The 19,084-nt window shown below is 44.1% G+C and overlaps 1 protein-coding gene across 1 annotated transcript in view; it reads left to right on the top strand.

The window, feature by feature from the left end:
- The window catches only part of slc1a9 (solute carrier family 1 member 9), a 20,171-nt gene extending 1,553 nt beyond the window's left edge, over nt 1-18,618 (top strand). Inside the window, exons 2-10 of the mRNA XM_063218203.1 lie at nt 348-500; nt 1,353-1,609; nt 7,124-7,229; nt 8,211-8,337; nt 10,124-10,357; nt 11,882-12,076; nt 14,566-14,700; nt 15,524-16,004; nt 18,415-18,618. Coding sequence (XP_063074273.1) covers nt 348-500; nt 1,353-1,609; nt 7,124-7,229; nt 8,211-8,337; nt 10,124-10,357; nt 11,882-12,076; nt 14,566-14,700; nt 15,524-16,004; nt 18,415-18,618 — 1,892 coding nt within the window. The remainder of the gene's footprint in view (nt 1-347; nt 501-1,352; nt 1,610-7,123; nt 7,230-8,210; nt 8,338-10,123; nt 10,358-11,881; nt 12,077-14,565; nt 14,701-15,523; nt 16,005-18,414) is intronic.
- Nucleotides 18,619-19,084: the final 466 nt, after the last annotated feature.

Genomic DNA, 19,084 nt, shown 5'->3' with positions numbered 1-19,084 from the left:
CAATATGGCCAAGGTTCGATTGACATGAAGCAAATAATGTAGTAGGCTATGTGAGATCTGACAAACAATGGACAAGACACACAGCTGCAAAGCACATACAGTGGTCCCTTAATGTGCGCTGTACCTCCTGTGGCACGCTGTAATAGACATTGAAAGTTAACTACTATAGTACTACTCTACTATGACAATGCACGGGGCCTGTAGTAATACATTACGACTTGGTCATTGCCATTCTGGTAACAGCTCATTTATAATGCTTTGTCTTAAGCGGATAAATAAGGAATCAAATCAAAATCTAATCTAATCTAATCTAATCTAATCTAATGGTATCCTGTATGTATCTATAGGTGTGATCGCAGGGTCGGTGGTGGGCACGATGCTACGGTACGCGCCCAAGCTTGATCCCAACACGCTGATGCTGCTCTCCTTCCCTGGGGACATCCTGATGAGGATGCTGAAGATGCTCATCCTCCCCCTCATCATCTCCAGCCTCATCACAGGTGACACACACACAGTCACACACACACACACACACAGGTCAGACACACACACACACACACACACACACACACACACACACACACACACACACACACACACACACACAGGTCAGACACACACACACAGGTCAGACACACACACCCACACACACACACACACACAGGTCAGACACACACACACACACACACACACACACACACACACACACACACACACACACACACACACACACACACACACACACACACACACACACACACACACGTCACACACACACACTCACAGGTCACACACACACTCACAGATCAAACACACACTCACTCACATAATAGTTTTGCTAAGTAAACAAAAAAGAGAACTTGGGCGTCCAAACTTCCATGACAAGATAAAAAACACTATTTGAGGCACTCTAGTTAAAAAGCCTTTATTAAATACTGGCTATATGCCAGTATTTATGGCAGTATTTATGGCATGTAGCCAGTATTTAATTTTAGTAAGGAGTGCCTCAAATAGTGGGGTTTTTTTATCTTTTCATGGTAGTTTTGCTAAGTCCCTGTCCCTGTCCACTTCTCAGAGTTAAATGCCTCTGTTTTCTGTTGAAGCTACAATCAGTCATACTGTATCACTCTTTCCTTTCACTCACCTGCCAGTGGACTGTCTTAAATATGCCTCATTGAGCTGTTGGAAATTTTCCAATTTAGTTGGTTCTTAATACTGCATTTAAAAAAAAATATATATACAGTATATCAGGACAGCAGGTGATACTCCATTGTTCCACCACACAATGTCTACATATCGCTTCACAAAAACGCTCAAATCACTCTTTGCATCTCTGCATCCTGCTCTTCCAGGTTTGGCCGGCCTGGACGCTCGCTCCAGCGGCAGGATGGGCACGAGGGCCATGGTCTACTACATGTCCACCACCGTCATCGCCGCTGTCCTCGGGGTCATCCTGGTCCTGGGCATCCACCCTGGCAACCCCAAGCTCAGGAACGAACCCACGGGCCCATCTGCCCCGAAGAACCAGGAGGTCAACAGCCTGGATGCCTTCCTCGACCTCATCCGCAACCTGTTCCCAGAGAACCTGGTGCAGGCTTGCTTCCAGCAGGTGAGGATTCCTTCCACAATATCAGATAAAAATTCGATACTCGATAACACAGTGACGTGCGGTCAACTTTATGGCTGGTGAGGCACTGACTTTTCCAATATCAGATTTTCAAATATATAATACTACAGCTACAGTATAAGTACATTTTAGTACATTTACCAAATAGGCCTACCGACAAGTTTCATATGTCATAGATTTCTTAAAGGGGTCCTATTATGCTTTTTCATGTCCACTACCCATTTATTGGGTTACACAGCATCTGTTGTATGTAAAAGCTTAGGTAGGCCTACATAATAAAACATGCTGCATTTCCATAGAAAAAATGTTATTAGATCTCTCACTCACACACACACACACACACACACACACACACACACACACACACACACACACACACACACACACACACACACACACACACACACACACACACACACACAGGATTCAAACAGTGGTCTCACATAAACCACACAGCACCAACACACACACAGGATGATAGTGTAGTGGACCCCCCATTTTTGTCTTTTTGTTATTCCCTTATTATTCCCTGATTCTCATTCTGTCTTTTTGTTGTCCTATCAGAAGTTGTTTTACTTGAATCGTGCTGTTGCACGTTTCCGCCAGTAGATGGCATCATAGGACCAGCTTATGAGTTCAGTAGCCAGTGACTAAGGTCACGAGTAGAACGAAACCTAGAAGTGACAGTTGTTGTTATAATCCTGAAGGCAGCGGTTACACTGAAGCTGTATTATTGAGCTGAGGAAAATGTAAATAAACAACGAGCGAACCCATCGAAACTCAACACACACTTGAGGACATTCTTTCATTCAAGTGTGCAACAATAGCTTTTGTGATACACACCGGATTCTCGTGCAAATGTACATCTACTTGTACGAGGCTACGGCAAGCGATGTGGGACAAAGGTGTGACAGGAAGCGAATGTCAACATACAGAGCTTCGATATAGTCACCAAATATTTTGGGACTGTCATTTATGTTATGCCTACACTTTGGAATTAGATCAGAGTCTTGTTGTTACACGGGTATATTTGATTTAACTCAACGGTACCCTGTGCTCAACTTTACAAACAGTTACAGGGCACATGAGAATCCGCAATACACAAAAGCTACCACACCGGACAGAATCACGGCGGATTCTCTCTCTCCCCACGGGTCTCACAAACACAGCCTTCACACACATAGGAAACACTGGTCTTACCTTTACTCGTACATCAGGTCCATGCGCTGCTCTTTCACGGTTCTCATTCACTTTGGCGTTGTGCATGCTAACGTTACTTTAGCCGGTGCTGTTCATCCAAAGCCACATCTATTTCAGACGCCCCAAACGTCTCCAAAGCAATTTGGCATTGAATATGAGTAGCCGCGAGGATTTGTGTTTCGAGAGGCTCCTTAGTAAATTGTTAAGTCGTAAAATCCCATGCGAATGGTCTTCCACACATTCTCGCCGGTTGCAAACAAGACACAGGGGAAACAAAAAATCTTTTGTTGTACCACTCACTTTGAAATGATCGGGTAGTTCTAACCTTCTGACCGGTCACCTGCAGTAGCAAACCCTTCAGCTCTGTCGGTCATCCATTCTTTATCACATATTTTCCCCTTGGAAATCCAACTTTGAGAATGCTCTTAGTTTCGTTATGAAATCCACTTGTAGCAGTCAAAGTGAACAAGCTAGCCAACAACACCGACTGACTGTATTGTGAACTTCAGATTCGCTATGACGTAACTGGCCAGCAAGCCTCTCAACGCCAGAACGAGTCTGCGGCCAGGCTACTGCTTGCCGCACGACTGTATCTTTCAGTGGGCGATATGCCAAAGCGTTCAGAGTAAAGAAATGATAATCACACGTAGAAAATAGTAAAAAACTAGAAATGCACCCAGAGTGTGCAGACCTCCGCCAAGGACGTTCAGTTTGTTTTTAGACACATAGGATAGCCTATTTGTGTGATGATGTGGTGTCATTTATGCAGATTTATACACCATTAGTGTGTCAGAGAATTAAACAGTGAAGTTGTAACAAAATTATATCTGTCTTTTTTTTATAGGGCCTAATTAGGCCTACCATGTCCTTGATTAACTGTGGTCTGTTAACATGATTAACCTTAAATGTAATGTATTGGATAGATCTAATTTCCCTCATTGGCGCTGCTACCTACGATTAAACTGTTCGTCGTTATTAATTTCTCCACTCGTTCATTATTCATTCATTATTTGTAAAGTAGGCTAGAAGAACCAGTCTGTGTTTTGCATGCTGTTAAGCAAAAGGCTTGCTTTAACTGACAAACTTCAACTGGACAGACGAGACAAGGGTGATTTGTTGACAGGGAAAAACTCGGAGAACAATAAACTCCGAGAAAGCTGCGACGATATGCCTACGAAGGGTTGATTAAAAAATTTTTTTTTTTAAATAGGGCGGTGAACAGTTAGGCTGATGAACAGCGCCAAGGATCCAGTTCGCTACATTTAGCCTACATTTGTAGGCTACAAACCTCAACTGGACAGACGAGAGAAAGCTGATTTGGTTGACAGGGAAAACACTCCGCGAAAGCTGCGACGATATGCATCACCCCTGATTGATAACATTGATTACGTTATGTTTTGGTGCTAGTGGCTACCCACGCACCTGGCTTAAGCCATGCAGGCACAGCAAATCCGCGCGTTCTGTGTGCATTCTGTCTGGCTTTGTGGTGACTGTCGCAGCACAACTTTGATTAACCTTTCATGTAGCCTGTAGTGAACCGGGTACCTTTCCCTCCTTGGCGCTGTCTGTTATCTGTTATAGCCTACCACTATTCGCCGTTATTAATATTATCTCCAGCCTTCGTGAACTTCAACTGAGCAGGGAAACACTCGGAGAACAATTAACTCCGCGAAAGCTGATTTGGTTGACAGGGCAAACACTCTGCAACGATATGTGTGCCATATTGTATATTATTATTATATATCATTTGGTGTGCTATAGGCTACGCATCCATGTAGGCACAGCAAATCCACGCGTAATAGCCTACATTCTGGCTGTGGTCACTGTACATCAATCCACCTCGCAGGCACGCCCTGTCATAGCTCAATTCACCTCGGCCACCTTGTGGCAGGCCGCGAAATAGCAGCGAACATACAATAACGAACACACAAACCCAGGCGTAACGAACACACACACAAACCCAGGCGATCACATAACCTCCACCCTTGGCGGAGGTAATTATCAGGAAAATGAGGGAACACCATACATACTTCTATTAAGTGTATAAAAACGTTTAATACAATATTACCAGGTTGCATTCACAGAACGAGCAAAATGGCGCATGCGCTCAAGCTTGTTAACGAGGGATTGCACAATCCTGGGTGAGGCAAGTTCAGAGTTGCCCCAAATTCAGCGTATTCGGAGCAAATTGACATGAAATGGGCAAATATTACGATTTTGGCCACGAAAATGATTGGAAATGAGTGAAACTGTTCAAATACCACTCAAATGGTAGTTATGGTGCAGATGCTCGAAAACAATAGCTGTTATTGTTACTATTATTCATATTTACTGCATCTCATCATTCTCATGGGGCTGGTGAGGCAGTGCCTCCCCTGCCGTATTGGAGTGCACGTGCCTGCGATAACAGCATGCAATACCTCGATAACGATATTTAAACGATAGTTGAGAAATATAGCCGAGTGTTTTTCTTGTCACTGATTTTGTCTGTCTGTGTGGAGGGCGTGGCTTTGGTCATGGCAGGCTTCTTGCGCAATTGTTGACATTTAGCAAGTGATTGGATTGCACTGAAATGTTTTACTTGTTCACGATAATTAAGTCATTTTCGCGATACGCATATCGCCACTCTTGATATCGCGATTTTGATCAATCACGGAATGCGGAATGCATCATTGAATGCAATGTCAATTCACTTCTGATTCATTTAAAAAGCCCCTCTAATAAGTATCTCAACTATTACGCGAACCAAAAAAGAGCTGTTGTCAGCTGCAGAGATGGTAAAGTCATAACTTAAAGGGGACGTAAATACATGTAGAGAGTGTGTTTGTGTTGTGTGTGTGTGCGCATGCTTGCACAATGCACATGCATTGGTGCGTGCATGTACGCATGCATGAGTATCTGTTTGTCTGTGGCATTTTGACACGTGCATTTGTTTGTGTGTGTGTGTGTGTGTGTTTATGTGTGTGTGTGTATGTCTGTGTGTGTGTGTGTGCGTGTGTGTGCGCGCGTGCACGTGTGTGTGTGTGTGTGTGTGTGTGTGTGTGCGTGCGTGCCCGTGTGTGTGTGTGTGTGTGTGTGTGTGTGTGTGTGCATGCGTGGCCGTGTGTGTGTGGTGGGGTCATACAGTATGACTGCTGGCTGACTCCTCTGTGTCCTCCTAGCAGCAGGCAGTACTATGCAGTTTGGTGTAGTGTTGCCAGATGTGTCTGACCAAATCCCGCCCAAAAGGTCCTCAAAAAACGCCAAAATGCGCTAAATTCCGCCCAAATTCAACAAATTACATTGACTTCTATGGGCCCAAAATGGCTGAAAAAAAACCCCAAATGGCCAATTTTTCTCATTTTTACCCACCGACGCTCATCCCAAGTACCCCAATTGGGTGGGCACCCGCCCAATCTGGCAACACTGGTTTGGTGGGGTCTGCTCTGGTGTGTTAAACCCCAGGGAACTAGTCATGTTTACAGTCTGGCCTAATCCAGCGCTTAGCAGGGCTGGATTGGAGGCCCAATAGGGCCCGGGCACTTTTGGCTTAAAGGGGGCCCTCATAATTAGCGGTGCAGAACTGACGGTGGGCCCCGTAGCCTTGTGGGCCCCTATTTTCAGATTTTTTTTTTCAAAAAAATGTACATTTCTGAAAATAGGGGCCCACAAGGGTGTGGGGCATACCGGGAAATGCCCGCTATGCCAGATGGCCAGTCCAGTCCTGGCGCTTAGTCTGCATAGTGGCATAGTGCACAGTCTATTGCCACGAGCAATGCCAGCATTCAGGGTTTGCCTACTGTACATCTGGATTTCTCCAGAGTGTCTCCAAATGTTGTACAAATACAGACCAGATAAAGACGTACCGACATGTGACAGGCAGCTTACTTTTGTGTGTGTAGAAGGATGTGCTATACTGTAGGCATGGCTCATAATGTGCTTGTGTCTGTGTGTTTGTGTGTATGTTGTTGGGGTATGCGTGTGTAGCATAAGCACAAGACGCAGCATAAGAGTCAGACCTTCTGTTGGTTGGTAGTAATCTCTTTATATCTGTGTTGGTTTAGCTTGGCAGGGCAGCTGTCTTGGAGGCCTGCGCCTTGGCTATCTGTCACATAACTGCAAGGTTACCCAATCAAAGATTTGACCAAGGATGCAACACACAAACAAAGACATGTCTGTGATGATTAATGTTTACTCTGGATCTCTACGCAAAACACATTTAATCCATCTACGTATATGATGCATCTCTTCCTCCTCCATTCTCTCTCTCTCTCTCTCTCTCTCTCTCTCCTCCATTCTGCTGTGCCACCTCTGCAGGTTCAGACCGTTGCTAAGAAGGTTCCAGTGACGGTTGCAAACCAAACAGAGCCTATCTACGTCAGCAAGAAGAAGCTAGAGCTAAAATGGGGCATGAATGTCCTAGGTGAGCTTGTAATTCCTTTTCGATGAGCAGTAATGTGGAGTGTGTGCGTTTAAGCCTTTAGTTTATACTGCACAAGAACAGTAGTAAGCGCAGGGCCCAGAGGGAATGACATATAAATATAACAGTATGATGGACAGCCATGTACACATTGGTGCATAGCGACCTACGTCATAGGATACACAAACCTAAAAGCACTGCCATGTGGGTAAGTACAATAGTTCCACAAGGGTCACAATGCTCTATGCCAGCATGCAGATGTTTGTGTACATGGTTACATCGCTCGAACAAGTGTACAAGTGTACGTTTACATGAAGATCATGTCCTTGTACTAGAGCTGGTCTTCCCCCTGCACTTTATAGTTCAGGCAACAAGCACCTCCTGCCTTAACTAGGTCCTCTGAAAAGATAAAAGTTTTTATATAAAAAGATAAATGATTTTGTATAGTGAATGTAATTTCTAAAGTTCCGTTAAAAAAAAAAACACACACACATACATAAGATGTTTATTTTGGGGGCTAACCCCCTACCGCACCAAGTTTGACTAACAAATCTTCTGGTATGTGTTGATAAAATAATGACAGTTTTACAATAAAGATGGATATTTACTGCCCATTGTGTTGTGACCCTCGACCTAAAATATGTAATGTGTTGTAAGCCTAGTTTTTGTTTTGTCCGAGTGCCACTCCTGTCATTTTAACATCTGCTGCCATTCAACATCAAGTGCCACAATGGAAATAAGCTTTATTGTGCTATTATTCTCTTTTTTTAATCAAAGTATGTTGTGCCGTTTATATGGAACTCAATCATGTAGGCCTTTTTTATGTAAGAACTAAGAATATCACATAAAATCATTCATTCATTAATTTGTTCATTCAGGCTTGATTGGGTTCTTCTGGTACTGTATATGTTAATAAAATAATGACAATTTTATGATAAAGATGGATATGTATTCACTTGTTTGCCCATTGTGCTGTGACCTCAGGCTTGATAGGGTTCTTCATCACCTTTGGGGTCTGTATGGGGAAGATGGGAGAGAGAGGCAAGGTCATGTCCGAGTTCTTCAACGTGCTGAACGAGATCATCATGAAGATGGTGTCCATGATCATGTGGTCAGTAACTCTGGGTGTGTGTGTGTGTGTGCATTTGTGTGTGTGTGTGTGTGTGTGTGCGTGTGTGCGTGTTTATGTGTGTGTGTGTGTGTGTGTGTGTGTGTGTGTGCGTGCGTGCGTGCGTGTATGCTTCTTTCCGGAATAATCCACATTTTCTACCGTATATGTGGTGATGAATTGTCATCAAGATGAGGAGGTGGAGAGGAGATTGTGGCCAGAGAGGGTGAGACTGGAGTGGCTTATCGAAAATGCTAGCAATAAGTAGATGTACAAGCAGTGCTGAGGGGTGTATCACATGGTAAGGGGCATGAGAGAAGGGTATACTGTACATGGGCGTAATAGACCTTTGGCCGCAGAATACCACTGCATTTTGCACATTTGGGTGGAAATTACAGTCTAATCTCTCTTGCCTGTGGTACAATACTCTCACCCCTCCCCATGAAATAGGACTTCAATTCTAAACTGTCTGTTCAGTCGGAAACTTGTACACTGTACTCATAAACTGCAAATAGTCACTAAGCATTGCATTGCATTCTTCTGATGCCTCTGCAATTTTTGCTGTAAGAAAATCAACTGCAATCAATTGCATCAATTGCTTGTGCCTGCAGTATTTAAAATTGTTTAATGACGATGGCCATGCTGCATCTCAGGGGCCTATACCGAGAAGTTGGTTCAGGAAAAAAACAGGTTAAGTTAAGAGGTAAAATTATCTAATAGAAGAGTCTGGAGTCCTCATTTTCTTAAGAAATGATATTATTTCATTTACCTCTTAACTTAACCTGGTTTACTCCTGAACCAGCTTCTCAGTATAGCCCTCTGGCTATGGGGGTCAGCTCTATGTTCCCACAGCCCATTGGTCCCACAGCCCGTTGGTCCCACAGCCCATTGGTCCCACAGCTTATTCTTGCTGCTCCATGTTCCCACATTTTAAAGAAATTATTCAAATATGGGGCCCTATTTTCCACAACTCAACGTTTCCACATTTCCGAATAAACTAAGAGAGCATGCCTTTCTCCCTGCCATGGGACATAGGGCCTAAATTTGAATAAATTCTTGGAAAGGTGAGAACATAGACACCATAGGCCAGTAGGTATAAATGTGGGACCAATGGGCTGTGGGACCGATGGGCCTAAAAATTAAAGTCTTAGAGATGTGGGACCAGTGGGTTGTGGGACCAATGGGCTGTGAGAACATAGACACGCTCTCCTGGCCATGTTCTGTCTTTGTCACGTATCTTCAGCACTTGGATACAGGCCAAACAGATAAGATAATGGCTGTGTTAATTTGTCCGCTAGGACGAGTTTAGCTTATTTTCCCATTGATGTGTAGGCCTATATCTTATCTCTGATAAGCAGTAGCATAATGTCTGGTGTGATTTAGATGTTCAGAGGTAAGGTAGTCTGGACTTTGACTGATACCATCACCTGCATGGTAAATGTACTGTACAATGGAAATCTGTAGGAAAATATGTCCAGTTTCCATGAAACCACATAAGGTGAAACTAAAATGTAGCATAATGACAACATGCCTACTGTTGCGCTGTCCATCTTATCACACACCAAAGCGATATGTTTTGGTCTTTTTTTAAGACTTCCTTAGTGAGAGGACAGTTTGAGAAAGACAGGAAACGTACAAACGGGAGAGAGAGAGAGAGAGACGAAGGGTCGGCAAAGGACCCAGGCCAGATTCGAACCCAGGTCGGCAGCGTGGCAGATGAGTGCCTTACAGTTAAGCAACGTCAGGGCCTTAAGACACCAATCTCTAAATTCTTTTTTTTCCCCTGCAGGTATTCTCCTGTGGGCATAGCCTCTCTCATATGTGGGAAGATCGCAGCTATTGGAGACTTGGAGACGGTTGCTAAGCAACTGGGCATGTACATGGTGACTGTCATGGTAGGCCTTACCATCCATGGAGGGATAATCTTGCCCTGCATTTTCTTTGGGGTGACCAGGAAGAACCCTTTCCAATTCTACTCAGGAATATTCCAGGCATGGATCACAGCCTTAGGAACCGCCAGCAGGTACGGAACCCTGATATTCCAGAAGTTAACTTCAGGTCGTTGCAGTCTTCGGCAGGGCTGGACTGGCGGAGAAATAGGGCTCCGGCTTTTTTAAGTTTAAGACACCCCCCCCCCCAACATAATTAGCGGCGCAGAACTGACTTACTGGTGGGCCCCACGCCCTCGTGTGCCCCTATTTTCAGACATGTAAAAAAAAAAAAAAAAACTGCCAGTAAGCCATACAGGGCATTTCCTGGTGGGCCGACAGTCTTCAGGGTCCAACGTTGTTTTTGTTTTTAGACGGCCCACAATTTAGAGGTGGCCTTGCAAAAAATGTTCTTTATTTTGGTGCCTGTCCAGCCCTGAAGAACTATCTCTGTTTTTAAAGTATTTTTTGGGGGCTTTTTGCCTTTATTATTACAGGACAGTATGAGCGTAGACAGGAAATGACTGGGAGAAAGAGATGGGGAGGATCGGGAAATGACCCCGTCCGGACACGAACTGGGGTCCCCGTTGGTGGGCATGCAAGCTCAAATGTGGGGGGCTTGGCGCGCTGTGCCACAGCGCCCCCTGAAGAAAGATCTCTGCTCTACCTGCTGTGCACCTGGTTCATATATGCCTCTTTTCCACTGCCAGTTTTCTGGTAGGCCTACAGCTAGACACAGCGCGCCTCGGCCAATCGAAGACCAAAAGTGGTGGCCGAGTCGCGCTGTGTCGAGCTCATAGGTGTGCACAGATAGGAATGAAGTGGTGCTCGAGCACCTGCCCCTTTGCCCCACTCGACAAAACATGCCTTTTTGAACGTTCTTAAAAAAAAAAGTCACAATGTACTGTGGTCCATGTTACTATGACAATCTAAAAATGCTTCACGATCAAAAGCATGAGACAAAATGACAAAATGTCAAAATGTGCCAAGCAAGAGACAAAATATACTGTAATAGTCTCAATATGGAAGTACCGCATGCCCCCGCCCCCCTTTTCAGCACCTGCCCCCCAAAATGTCTGTGCACGCCACTGGTCGAGCTGTAGGCCTACCTGAAAACCGGCAGTGGAAAAGAGGCATTAGTGTACGTCAACTTCTAACCCTGTCCTCTACAGTACCTCCTTCTCTTAATCTCTCCTCTCTACTTCTGTAATAGTTATGTATGCGGACGAAGTGCTGAGGGTTTTGCACCACAGATTTGCACTGCTTAATCAGACAGGCGAGGCGACAGTCCCAACTGTCATGCTGGCAGCTGGCTGCTGTGGCCTAAAAATAAATATAATCCTATCTGCATTGCCGATAATAGAATTATGACCTGAGCTCACCTTGGCAAGCAACCAAGTCTGCACAACTGGATGCTTTCTAGGTCATTATTGGCGCTCACCTATTTTTTGTAAATACATATTCCTGACATTTCATTTTCAGTTGACGTTTACATTTAAGTTGTCACTTATGTTTAAGTTGTTATGCTAACATTTCACACTTATATATTGTTTTATTCTCAGAGCATTACTAATCTATTTTGTGGGGCCCTCACTTTGCCCAAATCTCTCTCCTCTTAGTGCTGGGACACTGCCAGTCACATTCCGTTGCCTGGAGGAAAACCTGAAGATCGACAAGCGTGTGACCCGATTCGTTCTGCCCATCGGCGCCACTATCAACATGGATGGCACTGCCCTCTATGAGGCTGTGGCGGCCATCTTTATTGCCCAGATGAATGCCATTGATCTGGACGGAGGGCAGATAGCCACAGTGAGGTACAGCAAGGCCCCCTGCATTACAAAGACACATTCAGAGTCAAAATCAGCTTTGTGCTGATTTTCGGCAGTATACATGGGGGGTTCTAAATTTTTGTTTTGTCCTGACTGTGCGAAACTAGTTGCGCACAACTCAACCTATGATTGTTGGAAACCGCTGTCGGTCAAAAAAATTGCTCACGTGGTTGGCTGCTAGTGTCTTGCCCCTCCTCACAACACCATGTTTACAAATAAAAAAAACATCTATACTTTTATACAGGGAATGTTTACTTTAAAAAAAATGCAAAAACAAATTGAGAAGAAAGAATAAAAAATAATCATGACAAAAAGCAGTGCAAAAAGAATGTTGTGCCAGACACTTGGAAAGTTTGTGATGGTCATGCCATTATAAATCTGTGTTGAAAATCAGATGAGAATGGTTTATGTTGTTAAACTGAGCAAGTTCGGCTTCAGCCTGGTACTTTATAAGCCTTAAATTGATACTGTCCCATTTTTGGAAATAACCTTATTTTACACCTCCCCTTGAGTTAAATAATAGGGTTTTACTATTGTCCTATACTTTCAACCGTTTTCGGGGTATCAGTTAAGCTAACAGTTAACATTGATTTAACGCCAGCTGGTCTCATAGGACTCAATGTTAACTGCTAGCTTGGATGTAAAATTGCACTGCCATACCCAGAGAACGGTTGGGAATACAGGAGAATGTTAAAACCCTATTATTTAACTCAGGGGGAGGTGTAAAATAAGCTTATTTCCAAAAATGGGACAGTATCACTTTAATGGCTAATTCTGCCTCACATACAGTAGCTGATGTGGTTGACACAAGCGTAACAGACTCAAGTATTGTCTGTACAAACATTTTGCCTTTTCAGACTTGTGTTTACTTTGTGGGATAAAAAAGATTGCTCTCAATTAAAAGCACGAGTGCTTCTCCAGGGCAAACCAGCGTGCTTGTTTAGGCATGTCTTGTCAGCTTTGAAAAGCAATTTTCTGTCAGGAAGCTACTGTCTATCATAAGTGGTAAGTGGGGCATATTTCTCTACTTGGAAAACAGTGTCAACAGTCTAATAACTACTCTGGTCTCCTGCTGTGTTACACAATACCTGTTTCCAAGCGTGGAAGTCCATGTTTGTTTGTCAGTTCATTAGTTCATTATCTTAAAGGTGCACTGTGTATTATTTAATATACCTTTTTAGCTGCAAAACCTTCTGTGCTTTGGGCCAGGGATGCCGACAAGGGGGCACAAAGGGGTCAGTTGTCCCGGGCCCTGAGAAATAGGGGGCCCATAATTGGGTCCTCACTACATTGAATGTATTGACTAGAGGGCCCTTTCAGATGACTTTGTCCTGGGCCCACCCAAAGCTGTCAGCGGCCCTGCTTTGGTCATACTAGTAAATAGTAGTTTAGTGCTTAGAAAATATTAATGACAAGATCAAATTTTTCAATTTTTCAATGAGCAGTATAGTTGCAATACCTACTCTGGCCACATTCATACACAGTGCACCTTTAACCTAGTAAAACATACAGTATTTGACTTGGTTGTAGTATTTTGTGTTCTCTGCCTTGGGCAAAACACATACTGTAAAGGTATATCAAGGAAGAAAAAGTAGTCTGAATAACACCAACTAACCAAGCACTGCACCTAACACTAGCACCAAAGTAACTAATGGGCATGTGCATCAGGCTCCTGTTACTACTCTGACTTTAAAGTGATACTGTGCCATTTTGGGGAATAAACTCATATTACACATCCCCTTGAGTTAAATAATTGACTTACCTTTCTCCTGTACTCTCAACCGTTCTCTGAGTACGGCAGTGCAAATGTTACCTCCAGGCTAGCAGTTAACTGGTAGCATGGAAGTCAAATTTGCTCTGCCATACTCAGAAAATGGTTGAAAGTACAGGAGAAAGGTAACACTCAATTATTTAACTCAAGGGGAGGTGTAATATGAGCTCATTTCCAAAATTGGGACAGTATCACTTTAAGCATATGTGTAAGCGCTGAATGTCCCACTGATGAAGATTCTTCCAATACTAAGGGCTTCGAAGCACATGAGGGCTCCGGGGGGCCCTACACCCCGCAGTATCAGGGGGCCCTAAGCCATCGCATAGTTCGCATATGCCTCAGGCCGGCCCTGTTCATGACCACAGGAAATCCTTGTCTCCAACACCTTCCAAAAATGCTAAGAAAATGTTCGAAACCTTTGCACTGTAAAAAATATTTGATCATTTGTGTACCATCTGTGTTATCTCCACTCTATCCTCCTGTCCCACTGCTCCCCATTCCACTCATCATCTCTCATCCCTTCTCTTCCCTCTTTCCGTCCTCCTCCTCCTCCTCCTCGTCTGAACTTTAAACATCTCCCACGTCTGTTTTCTTTCGCAACTACTTTCCCCGGCGCGCTTCTTCACTGTCCTCCTCTCCTCTCCTCCTCTTCTCTCGCACTGTGTGAGAATCCCCTGCTTTGCTTTTATGGCTTGTGTTTCAGCATGACAGCTACGTTGGCCAGTGTTGGAGCGGCCAGCATCCCCAGTGCCGGCCTTGTGACCATGCTGCTGATATTGACTGCCGTCGGCCTGCCCACTCAAGACATCAGCCTGCTCATCGCAGTGGACTGGCTGCTGTGAGTCTATTACATCATATTACATTACATTACATTACATTACATTTCATTATCACTGGTTTATCACTGGTCCATAACCAATGTTAAATGCTCAGTATTTTTATTACGTCATCATTTAACTGTTATTGGTTTATCAGTGTTACTTGTCCTGTCTTGTTCTGTAGCCCCTTAATACGCGCTGCACCTCCAGTGGCTGTAATAGTCATTGAAATGTACCTACCATAGCACTACAATACTATGACACAACACAGGCCCTTTAGTAATGCACCACGACTTGGTCATTACCATACTGGTAACAACAAATGTATAAAGCCGCGTCTTAAGGGGTTAATGTCAGTCTGTGAATGTCAGTCCTGTGAATGTCTATGTCCTTCATTGTATAGAGAGAGAAACATAATTTGAATTTCCTTCTATGACCTGTGCATATGAAGAAACTTACAATAAAAGCTGACTTGACTTGACATTACACTTAGTTGATGCTTTTATCCAAAGCGACTTACAGTGATCATGCATTGGTTGCAGTCCCTGGAGCAGTGTGGGCTTGGGTGCCTTGCTCAAGGGCACTTCAGCCATGGAGTGAGGTAGGGAGTCGAAGGGTGGGGTTTGAACCTGCAACCCTCTGATCTAAAGTCCATCTCTTTAACCACTGACTAGGCCATGTCTGCCCTATATATCTGTAGACATAGACATATGTTTTGTAGACATACTGTATGTCACGATGTCACTTATGTTAAAAGAAGCAAACCTATCCTCATGTCTGAAAACCGACAAAAAATTCTGGCCGAGTTCATGACATAACATCTGGTTTACTGTTTTTTTTTAGGGATCGAATGCGGACATCCATCAATGTTGTCGGCGACTCCTTCGGTGCTGGGATCGTGGACCACCTCTCCAAAGCAGAGCTGGCCGAGATCGACAGAGAAACCGAAGAGTTAGCGAACCCCCCCGTGGCAGAAGAGGAAGAGGAGGAGTTCATCCCGCCCCCACCTCTGCTGACCGAGCTGGACTTCATGGAGCCCATAAAGCCCCCGGAGTTGCCACCGCGCTCCCCTCGGCCCGTCAAGCTTAACCACGCCCCGCAGTCGCTCTTCCAGTCCAGCGCCATCACGCCGCACTCGCCCCTGTCCGTGCGCTCGCCGTCGCCACGGTCCGTTCGTTCGCCGTCGCCAAGGTCCATCCGCTCGCCGTCCCCGCGCTCGGTGCAGTCCCACTCTCCCAGGCCCTTCCGTGCACAGGGGCCCTCTCCTCGTCTGCTGCGACGCCCTGAGCCTGGCTACCAGGCCTTGCCCACGCATGACAATCAGGTGATGATTTGAAGTGTTCTTGCCTTTACTGGACAGGACTCCGTTTCCCCAAAACACTTAACCCCTTAATGCACGCCGTACCTCCTGTGGCACGCTGTAATAGACATTGAAAGTTAACTACTATAGTAATACACTACTATGACAGTGCACAGGGCCTTTAGTAATACATTACGACTTGGTCATTGCCATTCTGGTAACAGCTCATTTATAATGCCGTCACTTAAGGGGCTAAGTAGTATTTAAGCTTAAGTAGTACTTAAGTATGAGGTTCCCCCTAGGCAATTTATACATACAGTCATTTTATAGGCCTTCATACATTTCTTGCACATGCAAATACAATACTTGGGCAAAGCGCACGTGAGAGATAACAGTGTATGAATAAACTTTAAGTGATGATCTGAGATTGTATTGCCTAGCGGGCATCTGAGACTAAAGTACTACTAAGGCTTAAGTACTACTTCAGAGTTTTTGGGAAACTCAGCCCTGGATACCTGTAGTTTGAAAGGAGAACAAAAATCAGTAGGAGGGAGAGACTGGGAAATGACCTTGGGGAAGATTCAAACTCAGGTTTCCAGAGTCTCAGTACAGTGTTTTAGTCATTTGATCTTCATAAGTGCAAGAGTATGTATTAGTATGTAGTATGCACATCCCACCTCTCTGAGGCCAGGTGCAGGACGAAGGCGGATCTGTAGCTCCGCTTTGATCATGTGCTCAGGTGATACGTTTCAACCCAACAGGGTCTTCATCATCAGGCATGTCACATGGTCATTCAACGTAACATGCCTGATGAAGACCCTGTTGAGTTGAACGTTCAATGTTCAATGTTCAAAGCGGAGCTACAGTGTGCAGACTTCTACTTTTTCCACTGGTCTTAGCCATCTGAACCACGGTCAAGGCCAGTTCTTGGGGTTTTATTGTAGGATGAAGTAGTTCATTGTTCTTCTTTCTTTGTTTTTTTAACATAAGCTGTTTAAACTCTATCTGTGTTAATGTAAGGCCTGCATGTTACGAGCTGGTCGAAGTTCAAGTTCATTTTATCTGAAGAAAACCAAGAGTACCTCTCACAAGTCAAAGTACATGTTAGATTTTCATCAGAATTCTTTTTTCTGGTCAAGTACACTTGTCACTTACACGTTCTAACTTAACTTCCGTAGAAGACTTTAGACTTAACTTTTGTACTCGACAAAATAGATGTAAGCGCTGCACTCAACAGCTGTCCTTCACCTGTCATGGGCAAAGCCTTCTTTGTAACACCCTCTATCCTTAACTTTTCATTGTATTATAGCTGTAACGTAGCTATGCATACTGTACATAGCAGGTGTGAGTGGACATCGCTCTATCGTCTGCTCTCTACATATTTCTATTCCGAATACTACTGTGATTTCCTGCGAGATTTCATTATGAAAAAGGCTTGACATAAATCATAGTATTTAACACTCCAATGCAATCTTTTCCATAACTAGCCATTTTGTTTCTTGCCACTGGATGAGTTGTTGCTTCTAAAGATTACATTATAGTATGTTTGCAACCCAATGACAGAGAGAAATAGCAAATGGTCTTTGCCCATGCATGAGTAGTTGAACAGAATATAAACAGACCAGCATGAAGGGTGTTTGGAGAGTGAAATAGCCTACAGCTTTTGCAAAGTAGGACATGTCTTGATGTTTCCTACATAATTAATGCATGATACCCAGTTTTGGACTCAAAGAAACAGTTGCCTCCTATCAATAATTCTTCATGTTACACCACTGTTGTGGTTAGAATGTTTAACTGCTTTGGTGAACTTGTTTGGATTAAGGAATCACGCCAAAAATTCTTGGAACAACATTGTTATTATGCTTAAAGCACGGTGTATGTCCACTATTTAGAACATGCATCTCACCAAGTGGCAAGGGATGTTCACTGGCATTCCCTACAAGTTTGAAAGCAAAATGTGGCTTCTGACATGTTTTATTTTGAATTTTGTGAATGACAGAGAAAAATGTTACAAAATGTTAAATAAAACATAACAGAAGCCTTGTTTCACTACAAAACTTGTTATGGAGTACTAGTGAACACCACTATACACTTGTTTGCACATTCTTGGGGGAAAAAAAGATTAGGATAGTTTTATGAATAGATGGAAATGCTCATAGATGGCAATTCTGAAGCCAGTTGAGAGAAAATCCAAATTTGCAAAATAACGGCGACAGCAGAAAACATTTTAAAAAACGTTTTAAAAAAAACGTGACAATGTAACAGAGTGGTGCTAGTTGGGTAAATGTGCTAAATAGTGGACATATTTTAAACAATGTCTTTGCTTCTTGACAAGCTCTCTACTGTGTGTATTTATTTTCTCTGGTGTGTGTGTGTGGCCAGCCACCATTTAACACGATTGACTTAAATCATGTCATTGCTCTGGATTTCTCAGATTCCTACCCTCCCACGTGCCCACAGAGAGAGGGAGCGAGACAGAGAGAGGGAACGACTGCGGGGGAGAGAGAGGGAGCCACAGAGCGAGACGGAGGAGGACGAAGAGAGAGAGAGAGGGATGGATGAAATCAGTGATGGGGAGGAGAGTGATGACACGGCTTACGACCGAAGACACGCTATTCCTCCGTGTGACCTCCCCTGAGCCCGACAACACCCTGGACCATCTTGAACGGCGGCATCTCATCGCTTTTACACCATCCGTCCACACTTTACAGCACCCTTTCACCATTCCCGTCTGGTGTTTCATTTTCAGGTAGATGATTGGACGATGTAGGAACTGTTCCACTGGACTTCTCGTTTCGTTAGTGTGTTACGAGGGGATCCAGCGCAGCCAGGAGTGGAACTCGCACACTGATAACCGACGCAACAAATTGATTTTGCATTACATAGATAAAAGGCACTGAGGATGGTCTAGTGACTGAAAAAGGTTCTGCACATGTGCGTAGCACTTTTATAACGTTTCTCTATGTAATGCAATAGAAAATGTGTTGCATCGGTGTGTGCGAGTTCCACCTCTTGCAAACTTTGCATTACAACTTTGGAACTAACACACCCACTAGAACTGGAGTTACTGGCGCGACACGTGCTCTGTCTTGTATTTGTGCTTT

Source organism: Engraulis encrasicolus, chromosome 2 (assembly GCF_034702125.1).
Source record: "Engraulis encrasicolus isolate BLACKSEA-1 chromosome 2, IST_EnEncr_1.0, whole genome shotgun sequence".
Lineage (NCBI taxonomy): Eukaryota > Metazoa > Chordata > Actinopteri > Clupeiformes > Engraulidae > Engraulis > Engraulis encrasicolus.
The sequence above is the reverse complement of the archived record's forward strand: the minus strand, read 5'-3'. Positions and strand labels throughout refer to the sequence as shown.